At 49.0% G+C, this 13,141-nt stretch overlaps 1 protein-coding gene across 2 annotated transcripts in view; it reads right to left on the bottom strand.

Moving 5' to 3' along the window:
• CCNI (cyclin I) overlaps window positions 1-13,141 on the bottom strand; it is a 42,982-nt gene that overhangs the window by 2,697 nt on the left and 27,144 nt on the right. For both annotated transcript variants that reach the window (XM_077301112.1, XM_077301113.1), the window contains exons 3-6: window positions 3,415-3,549; window positions 2,408-2,482; window positions 950-1,090; window positions 154-384 (exon numbers count right to left, since the gene is read on the bottom strand). In XM_077301112.1, the coding sequence (XP_077157227.1) occupies window positions 154-384; window positions 950-1,090; window positions 2,408-2,482; window positions 3,415-3,549 (582 nt within the window). The remainder of the gene's footprint in view (window positions 1-153; window positions 385-949; window positions 1,091-2,407; window positions 2,483-3,414; window positions 3,550-13,141) is intronic.

Below are 13,141 nucleotides of genomic sequence, written 5' to 3'. Positions count from 1 at the left end.
TGATGGGCAGGGGGGGCTAATCCCATGCTGGCTTCTGCCAGGGCTGGGTCCGATCATGGAACGTTAGGAGGTTCCATGCCAAGAGTCCTAGGATGGGGGCCACCCCCTTGGAAGGGGTATTCCCAGTGGGCCCGGGGTTGCCCCCCACCTCACCTGTGCCTTCTGGAGCAGCTCGATGATGAGAGCAAGCCAATCAGGAATGAGTTTCTCCACCTCCAGGCTGACGATGGCCAAGGCCAGCAGGGAGCCCTTGAACTGCAGAAGTGGGTAGCAGGCCAGGCAACGAAGGAGCCGCTTGGTGAGCAGGGCCACGTGCTGGGAAGGGTTCATCTTGGACAAGGCGGTCAGCAGCTGAGGCCTGGTGGACAAGGCAACAGCGTGGAACTGGATGGGAGGGAAGGAACAAGAAGCAGGTGAGGTTTACAAAAAAGGGGACACGGGAGGATCGCTGGGCTGGGGCAGCTCGAGCCGAGTCTTGCTGGAGAGGGTTGTGAGGGGCTTTGGCTCAGAGGCAGAGCGTCTGCTCATCACCTAAAAGGTCCCAGGTTCAATCCCTGGCATCTCCACCTCAAAGGACAAGGTGGTAGGTGACGGGAAAGACAGGGACCTTAAAAACGGAGCTTGAACCAGAGACAGCCACGAGACAAACAGCCACCTTCAAAACAGAACAGCTAGAAACTTTTTTGAGGGTGTGGAAGTCAAGATTTCTCATCATGCTCAGTTCTCTACCCATTTTTTGCACCCAGTAGGACCCTGGCCAAAAAACACACACGGTAACAGCCTCTGCAGTACACTTTTAGTTCGCTTGACCCCAAAGGACCTCATGAGGCAATGCATTCATCTTCCCCCCTCCTTCCCCGGGCACATCCTTCTCTCTCCCTTGCTCTCCTCTTCCCCACCCTCTCCAGAAACAGGCAGAGGCCAGCAGAAGCCGAAAGAGCATATTTACAATGTGGAGAAAATCCAGCGGGGTGGCTGTGTGCAGGTCCCAGTTCAGTTTATCCAGAATGATCTTCTCCATGCGGCGGATTTCCGCCGGAGAGCAGCCGCAAAAGCTGTCCCTGGCCAACACTTTGAGTACCGGAATCCTCTGCAAAAGCCGAAGAAGAAGAAACTGAAAGAGGGAACGGCTCAGAAGGGCACAGGAAACAACAGGCACTTCGAATAACATTCCCGAGGGATGAGCCTGAAGCCGCAGGAGAACTGCGACTGGGCCAAGGTCACCCACGTTGGCTGCACGTGGAAGAGCGGGGAATCAAACCCGGTTCTCTAGATTAGCAATTCCCAACCTGTGGGCCATGGACCACATGTGGTCCTTCGACTAATTGGAGGTGGGCCCCGAAGGATGCCTTCTCCTCCCCCCCGGCCCTTTACAACACACTTCATTGTTGTGGCGTGTCTGTATCTTATTTTAAGGGATGTTTAAACATTACATAGAATCATAGAATCATAGAGTTGGAAGGGGCCATACAAGCCATCTAATCCAACCCCCTGCTAAACGCAGGATTAGCCCTAAGCATCCTAAAGCATCCAAGAAAAGTGTGTATCCAACCTTTGCTTGAAGACTGCCAGTGAGGGGGAGCTCACCACCTCCTTAGGCAGCCTATTCCACTGCTGAACTACCCTGACTGTGAAAAAGTTTTTCCTGATATCTAGCCTATATCGTTGTACTTGTAGTTTAAACCCATTACTGCGTGTAGCCAACGGAAACAGCATCCTGCCCTCCTCCAAATGACAACCTTTCAAATACTTAAAGAGGGCCATCATGTCCCCTCTAAACCTCCTTTTCTCCAGGCTGAACATTCCCAAGTCTCTCAACCTATCTTCATAGGGCTTGGTCCCTTGGCCCCAAAGCGATCAGAGAGTGCTAGGGCAGTGGTTGAGAGTAGAGGAGTAAACTACCCCCCCCCCCACCGGGCCTCAGTAAAAGGCTTTGAGTGGTCGGTCCCCGGTGATAAAAAGGTTGGGGACCACTGCTCTAGATTAGAGCCTGCCACTCCTAACCACTGCGCCTCACTGCCTCTCGACCCCAAGAAGGATTCTTCCAGACTTTCCATCCCATCCATCGTACAGGCTCAGCAGGGGGGCGAAGATGAAAAAGATCCTCTGTGTTCAACCACCCTCCCAGGACAGGGTGGAGCGGGAGATGCAGGAGCCTGGGATCGGCTTGCCAGCCACCGCAACATCAGCCAAACACAAAATGCGGCTCCAAACCCGGGGAGGGGGCAGGTGAAGGGGCGCTAGGCATGCCAACGGCCCCGCCTTCTACCCCACGGCGAACACCACCATCAAAGCGGATGATGTTTTCGCTTGTGCCTTGGCAGGGCAGCAGCGACCACAAAAGGTGCGGAGTGCAGATTTCCAAGGCAGGCGCGTACGATCCTCGCCCTTAAGGGAGAAACGTTACCTCGTCTTCCTCGATAGTCTTAGCGGCAAGAAAGAAACAGCTGATTGCAATGCAGTTCAAGTACTTCGGACGGGCCTGGGGGCAGAGAGAGGAGGGGGAAAGGGAGGAGGTTACACAGTCCAGAGAACGGCCGGCGAGAGGGACTCTGTCCCCCCCCTCCCGCTGTCTGTGAGAGGTGGGTGGGATGTGCTGCACATTGGGATCAATGCGTTGATCTCATCTTTTTCTAAACAGATCGAGGCATGTAGCCTGGTGTTAGCCTGTCTGCAGTAACAGAAAAGAGCAAGATTCCAGGAGCACCTTAAGCACCATCACAACCATGTCAGAATCACATGGAATCACGTATCTTTGTAAGTGGCTGTAGCTAGTGGAACCAAAATTGAGGTGGTTTGGGTTATCGACTTGGCTGTTTTCCTGGACGGCACCTGGACTTGGGAGGGAGGAATCCTCTCTGGGAGTGAGAACAATTTTGGGAGGGAAATTTTGGGGTAAAAGTACTGTATTTTGAAAGTGCAAGCCAGTTTCGGCTTTGAACGTCTAAGGCAGGGGTAGTCAAACTGCGGCCCTCCAGATATCCATGGACTACAATTCCCAGGAGCCCCTGCCAGCGAAGGCTGGCAGGGGCTCCTGGGAATTGTAGTCCATGGACATCTGGAGGGCCGCAGTTTGACTACCCCTGGTCTAAGGCATCGATCTGCTTGGAAAATAAAACACTTTCTTTTAAAGAAGTCGTTATTTCCAGTCTTGTCATCCTGACACCATGTCTGCTCAGTAGAAGAGCCTCCACTTCGTGTTCAAGAAGCCCTAGGTTCGATCCCTGGCATCTCCATTAAAAGGAGCAGGGAATCAAACCCTGATCTCCCGATTAGAGGTTGCCATGCAGAGGTCTGAACTGAAGATACCTTGGGTGAAAAAACTTGCCCCCCTGCCCCAGAGGGCCCAAATCCAGGGAAGAGAGTGACTTCTACCAACAGGCCTTCCCAAGATGCCGATTCTCAAATATTTACCTTCACGGCAGCTAAAAACCTGTCCAAGAGACTGACAGCCAGGGCAAGTGTTTCTGGATAAAGGTGGAACTGGCATTTGAGTTTGGTCAGCCACTGGGTGACTTCATCCCGCTGGGTTGGAGAAATGCCAACGTCCTGTTGGAAGGGGGAAAAAAATACCAAATTAGAATCCCTATTTCCAAATAGTCATGCTGGAGAAAAATAATCCACCCTGTGTGTGGACAACCCAAAATGCCAAAATGAGAACAGCCTTGTTGGTTCAGACCAATAATGTATGGGAAAGAGCAGCACACAGTATATAAATCAGGAAACAGCAAGACAAGAATAGCTAAGCAAATAAGTTTTATAAGTTCTCCTTTGTCTTTATTACACGGATCAGACCAATAGTCCCGCATCCTGTTTCACACAGTGGCCTGCCGGTTCCTCTGGAGGGCCAAGAACAGGGCCCAGAGGCTGAGGCCTTCCCCTGACTCTGCCTCCTAACTCTGGAATTCAGAGGTTAACTGCCTTGGAATGTGGAGGTTCCCCACAGTTACGATGGCTAGTAGCTATTGATAGATTTATCCTCCACAAATCTGACTAATCCCCTTTTAAAGTTGTCAATTTCTATGTCCATCACTACATTGTCTGGGAGCAAATTCCTTAATCAGGGTAGTCAAACTGGGGCCCTCCAGAGGTCCATGGACTACAATTCCCATGATCCCCTGCCAGCTGGCAGGGGCTCATGGGAATTGTAGTCCATGGACCTCTGGAGGGCCCCAGTTTGACTACCCCTGCTCTATGTAAAGTGGTATTTCCTTTTGTCCCCACTGAATCAACTGCCCACCAGCTTCATTGGATGTCCTTCAGTTCTAGTATTTTGGGAGAGGGGAAAAATTTATCTTGGTCAACTCTCAACTCTCTTTATCCCATGCATACTGTTATAAACTTTTTTTTTTTTATCACAACCCCCTTAGTCGTCTCTTTTCTAAATTGAAAAATCCCAAACTCTCCAACCCCCTAATTTTCTTGGCTGTACTTTTCCCAGCTCTGCAATGTCCTTTTGGAGATCTGGTGAGCAGAACTGTAGCCAATATTCCAAATGGGGCCGTACCATAAATCTATACAGGGGAATTACAACATAAGCCGTTTAATCCTCAGTCCTTTTACTAATAATTCCTAACAGAGTTTGCCTCGGTCACCCCTGTAGCACTCTAGGTAGACAATTCCATTGGGCTGTCCACTACGACCCCAATATCTTCTCCCCACTCAGTCTCAGCAAGTTCAGACCCCAGATTTAATTTAATAGGAGCAGCCTGGGCACTGACCCTTGTGGAACCATGCGGCTTGCTTCTCTCCCTGGTGAGAACTGTCCATTTATCCCTACTCACACTACCGGTGTGTGCATGGCCATACAAAAAGCTGCTGTGTTCATACGTACTGGGAATGTGAAACGTCAGGCTGAGAAAGGAAAAGAGAGAGAGAGAGAGAGAGAGAGAGAGAGAGAGAGAGAGAGCGAAGAAAAGTGGAAGAGGGGGAGAGAACAGCAACGTCAAAGTGAAAGAAAGCAAACAAGAATAAAAAAGCCAGAGAGCGAATGAAAAAAGAGTGAAAGAGGAAGAAGAGTCTAGAGTAAAAGAGAAAAGTTAAGAGTGAAAGAAAGAGAAAGAGAAAGAACGAGAGAGAGCAAAAGAGAAAACAGAGCAAGAGAGCACGAAAGAGCAGAAGAATGTGAAAAAGAAAGATCGAAAGGAAAAGGAAAAGAGAACACAAAAGAATGGAAAAGAGAAGGCAAAAGAATGCGTGGAAGAGCAAAAGAGAAAAGATCAAAAAAACAAGAGATAGCAGAAAAGAAAAAGCGTGACACCCTAAACACTACCCTGCATTTATATTGCACTTTCTCAAAGTATTTGGCTGCTGCTCCACTGAAACACAAGAAGAACAAAATTGAGGAAAAGCTATCGCTCAGTGGAAGAACATCGGCTTGGCATGTAGAAGCCCCCAGGCTCAGTAACCAGCACCGCCAATTAAACAGAATGATATGGGAGGTGATATGAAAGATCTCTGCTTGGAGAGCAGCTGCCGGCTTGGGTAGGCAATACTGACCTTGAAGGGTCACGAGTCCGATTCAGTAGAAAGCAGCTTCATGTGTACATGAGCTATCGAGCAAACCATTCAGGACCGAGACAGCAATTCTGTCCAAAGGCAACTTGTTTTTTTTAAAAAGGAAAGGTGTCCCAGGGAAACTGCTGGAGCTCCGAACAGAAAACCTCTTTTTCCATGAAATCTCATATCGGGCCGCAAGGCCGTGACCCCCTCGCTCCTATTCAAAAGCTCTCACGATTACTGTTTCCCTGCGGTAACCGGAGAGCCTCCCTTTTCAGCCAGGCGGAGAAAAGATCAGGCTTGGAGCAGGACGGATCGCAGCTTGGATCACCTCGAGATGTCATTCAAAAGCCACAAGCAGCAGCAGCAGGTAATCCAGATGGCCAGACTCCTTTCTGAAGGAGCAACTTGTTCTCGCTGCTAAAAAGGAATACCTTGGCACAGCTCTTACGGACTCCCTGTCCCAGTTTAAAGATGCCGTTTGGAGGAGGTTCAATTTCCGCTAGCGTCCTTTCATGAAACCCTGGCTGAGAAAGCCTGATCCAGGCTGAAGTACCGGGGGGGGGGTGTGTATGTCCTGGGGGGTAGGTGGAATTTTTTAAAATTCACATGCCCCTGCCTCAGCCATACACCTGGCAGAATAAAGCTGTTTTCCAGGCCTTTGATAGTTCCGCCTTTGATAGTTCCGCCACGACCCAGATCTCCGATGGTAGCACATTCCATCAGGTTGGGATAGGGTTGCAGGCTCCGGCGTGGTTATACAAACAATAACATAAACATCGTTTGAATAAAAATCGTAAAATGCTATCGCTATTTTAAAAACAGAGCATAAAAATATCGGGGAGGGAAAAGGAAAACAACATCCATACCTCCTAACACATCTCATAAAACTGTTCTCAGGCGAGAAGTAAACTTTTAAAATGGCTTTAAAAGACCAAAGCCTGCGTCTTATCAGCTAATTAAAGTTTTGCACCAGCTAGCAATATTTTATGGATGTCCTGAAGTATTAATGCAACCTGAACTCCCACATGCACGCATGTAACAGCAGGGAGATAAACCACTTTTGAGAGATTCTGGTGATTCACCGGGTGCTTACATTGTGTAGTTTTTGGCACCTGGTGAAAACACACCTCTTCATCCTTTGGCACCTTTGGTATCTTAGAGCCAGCTTGGTGTAGTGGTTAGGAGCGGCGGCTTCTAATCTGGTGAGCCGGGCTTGATTCCACGCTCCCCCACATGCTGCCAGCTGGGTCACCTTAGGCCAGTCATGGTTCTTTCAGAGCAGTTCTCTTGGAGCGCTCCCTCCTACCTCACAGGCTGCCTGTCGTGGGGAGAGGAAAGGGAAGGAGATTTAAAGCCGCTTTGAGACTCCTTCTGGCAGAGAAAAGGTGGTATAAAATCCAACTCTTCTTCAGGTTTCCTCTGGGTGCTGTCCTGCCAGGGGGGGGAGGAAGGAAGGGACGGAGGGTGTGGGATTATGTTTTACAAGCGTTTCAGTTAATAATAATAATAATTTTTATTTTACGGTCATTTCGACCAAAATTCTAGACGCACTACTATACAGTAGCAGTTTGTAAAAGGAGAAGGTAATACATTTAAAAGGTTAAAAATGCATCAGCAGTAAAACTTTAAAAATTCTCCACCATAAAAGTCGACATTTAAAAGCATTATGTCCCGTTGACTATTTTACAAAGACAAAATGAGCCATGAAAGCAATGAAACTATTAAACTATTAAAAGTATAAAACAAAAAACAAGATTAAGAGACGTACCATAAAAGCTACTAACCAAAAAAAACATAAGAAGTTCTGTGGACCTATCAGCAAGGTTATAATGGCCATAAATCAGTGGCCCAATCTTTCCTAGTTCTTAAAGCTAGCCACGCAAATTTTGCTACTATGCTAGTTAGCAGATCATCTGTATCTGATAGCAATATTTGCAGGCGATGCTTTCTCAGGTCATGAGGACATTCTATAAGCATCGGTCCTAATGCACCTGTGCGGATATGATTATACAGCTTGCACTCAAATAAGATGTGTTCTGTGATCTCTACTTCAGGGGTAGTCAGCCTGTGGTCCTCCAGATGTCCATGGACTACAATTCCCATGAGCCCCTGTCAGCGTTTGCTGGCAGGGGCTCATGGGAATTGTAGTCCATGGACATCTGGAGGACCACAGGTTGACTACCCCTGCTCTACTTGACCCTCCTTGCAGATACAGAGCTGATCCTTGAGAGAGAACCCATCAAATTTGGGCATTGTGACAAAGGGTCCTTGCACTCGAAAGCTCACACCTTGAATAAATCTTAGTCGGTCTTAAAGGTGCTGCTGGACTCTGATTTTATTGTGCTTCTTCAGACCAGCACGGCTAATCATTTGAATCTGTTCTACTGCAGATCAACCCAGCTACCCTCTGAAACCAAACTGGTCTCTAAAACCAATTCAGCGGAAAATTCCAAGCGAAAACTCCCAGGGCTCTGACCACGAGCGGAGTGGAAAATTTCTGTCCCAAGATGGCTTTATTTTCCTTCTCCCTCCAAAGTACGTGCCGATGGGGAAGGAACACAACGCCGGGCCTAAACTGGACACTCGCTGCCGCCTGCTGTCAAGACGTTCCGTTCTGCCCACACCCAGAGATTCGGTCTTTGGAAATATTTACATTCGTCCGCCTGGCAGCGCGAAGCAGGACTCTCCCCTCAGGTGTTTTTTTAAAAACTTGCCAAGCTAGAGTGTTAGCCAAGAGAAGTGAGATGCCAATCAAGAGTTCCTGGAACCCCAAGAGCTGCCTAAAACGCAACTTGCAAACAGAACTCTGCTCAAGGATCTGTGTGTGCAAACATACCTAAGTGTAAAAGGTAAAGGTATCCCCTGTGCAAGCACCAAGTCAGGTCTGACCCTTGGGGTGACGCCCTCTAGCGTTTTCATGGCAGACTCAATACGGGGTGGTTTGCCATTCCCTTCCCCAGTCATGACCGTTTAACCCCCAGCAAGCTGGGTACTCATTTTACCGACCTCGGAAGGATGGAAGGCTGAGTCAACCTTGAGCCGGCTGCTGGGATCATAGAATCATAGAATTGGAAGGGGCCATACAGGCCATCAACACAACAACCTGCTCAATGCAGGACTAGCCCTAAGCATCCTAAAGCATCCAAGAAAAGTGTATATCCAACCTTTGCTTGAAGACTGCCAGTGAGGGGGAGCTCACCACCTCCTTAGGCAGCCTATTCCACTGCTGAACTGAATTCTAGCCTGAATCAAACTCCCAGCCTCATGGGCAGAGGTTCAGACTGCATGTCTGCTGCCTTACCACCTGTTCAAATACTTTGGCCACCTCATGAGAAGGAAGGACTCCCTGGAGAAGAGCCTAATGCTGGGGGCGATTGAGGGCAAAAGAAGCAGGGGACGACAGAGAACAAGATGGCTGGATGGAGTCACTGAAGCAGTAGGTGTGAACCAGGGAACGGACTCCAGGGAATGGTAGAGGACAGGAAGGCCTGGAGGATCATTGTCCGTGGGGTCGCGATGGGTCGGACACGACTTTGCACCTAACAACAACATACCTGTTCTACACACAGGAGTGGAATTACTTTGTGAGATGCCGGCTTGGGAGGCAACCGCAGAAGGGTTTCTTTTCCATGTTGGATCAGGTCAGTGGCCCATCCAGTCCAGCACTTTGTGTCGCACAGTGGCCAAAATCCAGGGGACATCAACTGTATGGCGAAAGGACCTGTGTCGTCCTGCAGGCCCTATTCCACCTTGCCTACTACAAGAGGTTTTCAACTTTTCTCTCGCTAGCCTAAGGTAACCACTGCGACTGTTGACCTTTATATGGAACTGCCCACTGAAAGGGTCAGGACTCCCAGCTTCCCTTTTCAATTCTGAAACGGGAAGCTCTCCTCTTTGTCTCCCACTGCCCAGGGCCTGGCCACCAAAGGAACAATTTACTGACGAATGGGCCCCGGAGCAATAGCTGTTGCCAAACTACCAGCCTTCTCCTCCCCATCCCGGAACACCATTTTTCAATAGCGTATCTGATATGGTGAAGGTCTATGTCAGGGGTAGTCAAACTGCGGCCCTCCAGATGTCCATGGACTACAATTCCCAGGAGCCCCTGCCAGCGAACGCTGGCAGGGGCTCCTGGGAATTGTAGTCCATGGACATCTGGAGGGCCTCAGTTTGACTACCCCTGGTCTATGTGGTACAGAGATGGACGGACACACACACACAATGATTGTTAATTTAGTCTGAGGAAGAGTGCTTGCACTCCAAAGCTCACACCTTGAATAAATCTTTGTTGCTCGTGTTTTTCAAAAAGAATTTTTATTTAGACCTGCTGCGGGACTTATTTGCAAGACAGACCTGATTTCCATATTGGGAGGGAAAATTGCATGCTGCACCCTTGAACCCATGAACCTGCTCTCATATTGAATGAGATCCTTGGTCCATCCAAGTCAGTAATGGCTACTCAAGACTGGAAGCTGCTCTCCAGGGTCTCACGCTGAGGTCTTTCACATCACCTACTGCTGGATCTTTAAACTGGAGATACCGAGGACTGAACCTGGGACCTTCTGCATGCCAAGCAGATGCTCCACCACCAAGCCACGGCCCCAATCCCCTTGGAGTATGACAGGCTCAAGAGACATCATTCCCCTTTTATCAGAAGCACAGGTGCTTGGAGAGACAACAGAACGTCCTGCAGCTTCACCCGGTTCAAGAAAATTCCAAAACAAACACTGAAGCAGGCAGGAGGGGCAAAATCCCCGAGCTGCCTGGCAGAGACATACACGGCACATTGTTTCTCAACGTAACCAAAAAGAGCACATCAGGTTCCGAGAAAGAGTACGGTGGCTTTGACATCAGAAAGAACACGCATTACAAAAATATATCAAACAACAATAGGCCTCCGTTTCATCACCAACCACCGCCTCTCCAAGCCACAGGCAAGACTGGGCTGACAAGGTCAGAACACATTGGGCACTTTTATTTGATTGGCTTGTGATCTTTCGGGGCCGCTTTTAAGCCAAAAAGGCTCCCAGGAAACTGGCAGCTGGAAAAAACCCAATTCTCCTAAATGGCTAAGACGCTGCCCGCTAGGCAGGGCCATAGCTTGGTTCAAACTTTGGGCTGGATGCAACAGAAATTTGCATTCACGGGGAAGGGGATTTTCAGTGATTCTCCCCTCCCACACATGCACAAAGTAATGTGCCTTATACCGAATCAAGCTGTCAGTCCCCTCAAACCAGATGGCGGGGATTGAACGTGAGATTTTCTGTATGCCACACAAGTGATCTACCAGTGAGCCAAGGCCCCCACTCATGTCCCCCCACACAAGAAACCAGCCTTCAAGGGAAAAGAGGACAAAGTTTGCGTCCAGTGGTGATTTCATATCTCAGGAAGCATGCTCGTGAACGAAAGCTTATATATCTTGAATAAAATTCTGATAGTCTCAAAGGTGCCGTAAATTTGTTATTCTGACATTTTGCCTCTTTTGTTGAGCTAATCAACAATTTGGCCACTGAATGATGCAATGAATTAGACCGGTCAATGGTTCGATCCAACATGTCGCTTCTTATGTTCTTAGTGATGATAATGAGGCTCTGTAGTTTTGGTTTTTTGGGGGGAGACAGTGGGAAGGCTTCTGGAGTTCTGGCCCCACTGGTGGACCTCCTGATGACACTTGGGTTCTGGCCACCATGTGACACAGAGCGTTAGACTGCTTGGGCCATTGGCGTGATCCAACGTGGCATTACAGAAGGGTTGCAGGCCACCAAGAGCAAGCACAAGCAAGTTGGACCATAAGGAAGGCCGAGCGTCAAAGAATGGAGGCTTTTGAACTCTGGTGCTGGAGAAGACTCTTGCGAGTCCCTTGGACTGCAAGGCGAACAAACCGGTCAGTCCTAGAGGAGATCAGCCCTGACTGCCCCTTAGAAGGCCAGATCCTGAAGATGAAACTCAAATACTTTGGCAACCTCATGAGAAGGAAGGACTCCCTAGAGAAGAGCCTAATGCTGGGAGCAATTGAGGGCAAAAGAAGAAGGGGACGACAGAGAATGAGGTGGCTGGATGGAGTCACTGAAGCAATCGGTATGAGCTTAAATGGACTCCGGGGAATGGTAGAGGACAGGAAGGCCTGGAGGATCATTGTCCATGGGGCCGCGATGGGTCAGACACGACTTCGCACCTAACAACAACAACAACAACAACAACAAGAGCAAGCACAGCCAAGTGCCAGTAGCCGAATGGACTGCTTGTGTCCGACCGGACCAGCAGCACCAACAATGGTTACCACCTTCCCCACTGTGGCAGGGCGCAGGGCTGGAAGGAGCAACGGAGGAAACAACAGGCATAGCTTGTACCACAGGCCAAATGGGAGTAGAGTCGCCCCTGCAGCAGGGGGTAGTTCTGTGTGGCTTGCCCCTGGGGCACTTTAATCCCCAGTTCATTCCTGGACACAGAATATGCTCTGAGGGTAATCATTTAACAGCCGCCTGCATTTTCAAGCTATGCCATCGGCCTTCCTTCCTGATCTTTAATCCCGTGAACCTCCAGCCCTTCGTTTATGTTATTCTGATGAACCTGCTGTTGAAGACTTTTCTCAATATGCTTTAGACCAGGAGTAGTCAACCTGTGGTCGTCCAGATGTCCATGGACTACAATTCCCATGAGCCCCTGCCAGCGTTCGCTGGCAGGGGCTAATGGGAATTGTAGTCCATGGACATCTGGACGACCACAGGTTGACTACCCCTGCTTTAGACTGCCCACTACATCTGGAACCGAGGGCTAAATTCATAACTAGATTTCCACTGGGACGAAATTTTTACACAGACACTGATAGATTGGTCTTTCTGTTATCGGGCACTCGTCCCTGATTAGTTATAACGTGTCCTTGTTTGTACTGGCGGCAAGGAAAATTTGATCCGAACTTACCCCGTCAGAGAGTTAATATTTTATAACCTTTTACTGCTTGGTCTTTACTAGGATCTGATTTAGTTCCATACCTTTGTTTATACTGCTTTACTGTCTTATCAGATCCTGATTTTAACTGTATATATTGTATATATATTGTAATGGCCTTATACTCTGGTTTCTCTTCAGTGCATGAATCTTTTGCCCTATATTGTGACTAGGGGCCAAGCTTGTTGCATTCAGGAATACAACAGGAGCTAGATTGGGAGGGTGGGGTGGAAGAACTCTGCGGACAGCCTCTCCGTCTCCCCCAAGACCTGGAAAGGCTGCAGGCAGCTCTTAAGGAACTCACCGGCATGGATGAGCTCTTAAGGAACTCATCTGCAGCCTCCCTCTCACGAACCAGGGATCTGCAGCCTCCAAGCCTCGGAGGGAAGTGGAAGAAGGAAGGGGTGGTCAGAGGTGGGGGATGGAAGATGATTGGCTGGCCACTGGATAGACAGGCAAGCTGGTTGGAGGAGGAGGCACTCAGGGGTGGGACATCTGTCCTGAGTGGCACTTAAGCCATGAGACACACTCCTCCTCCTAGCCCTTACCAGAAATATTATATGTGGAACAGAAGGCCTTCGGCTATAAACAATAAAATCGATATGACATATGACACTTAGTAGGGTGTTAATTAGATTCTGCCTAGTGGAGTTGCGTTTGACCTATGGTTTAAAAAGCAACAAGCCCAGGC

The sequence above is a fragment of the Paroedura picta genome, chromosome 10 (assembly GCF_049243985.1).
Source record: "Paroedura picta isolate Pp20150507F chromosome 10, Ppicta_v3.0, whole genome shotgun sequence".
NCBI lineage: Eukaryota > Metazoa > Chordata > Lepidosauria > Squamata > Gekkonidae > Paroedura > Paroedura picta.
The sequence above is the reverse complement of the archived record's forward strand: the minus strand, read 5'-3'. Positions and strand labels throughout refer to the sequence as shown.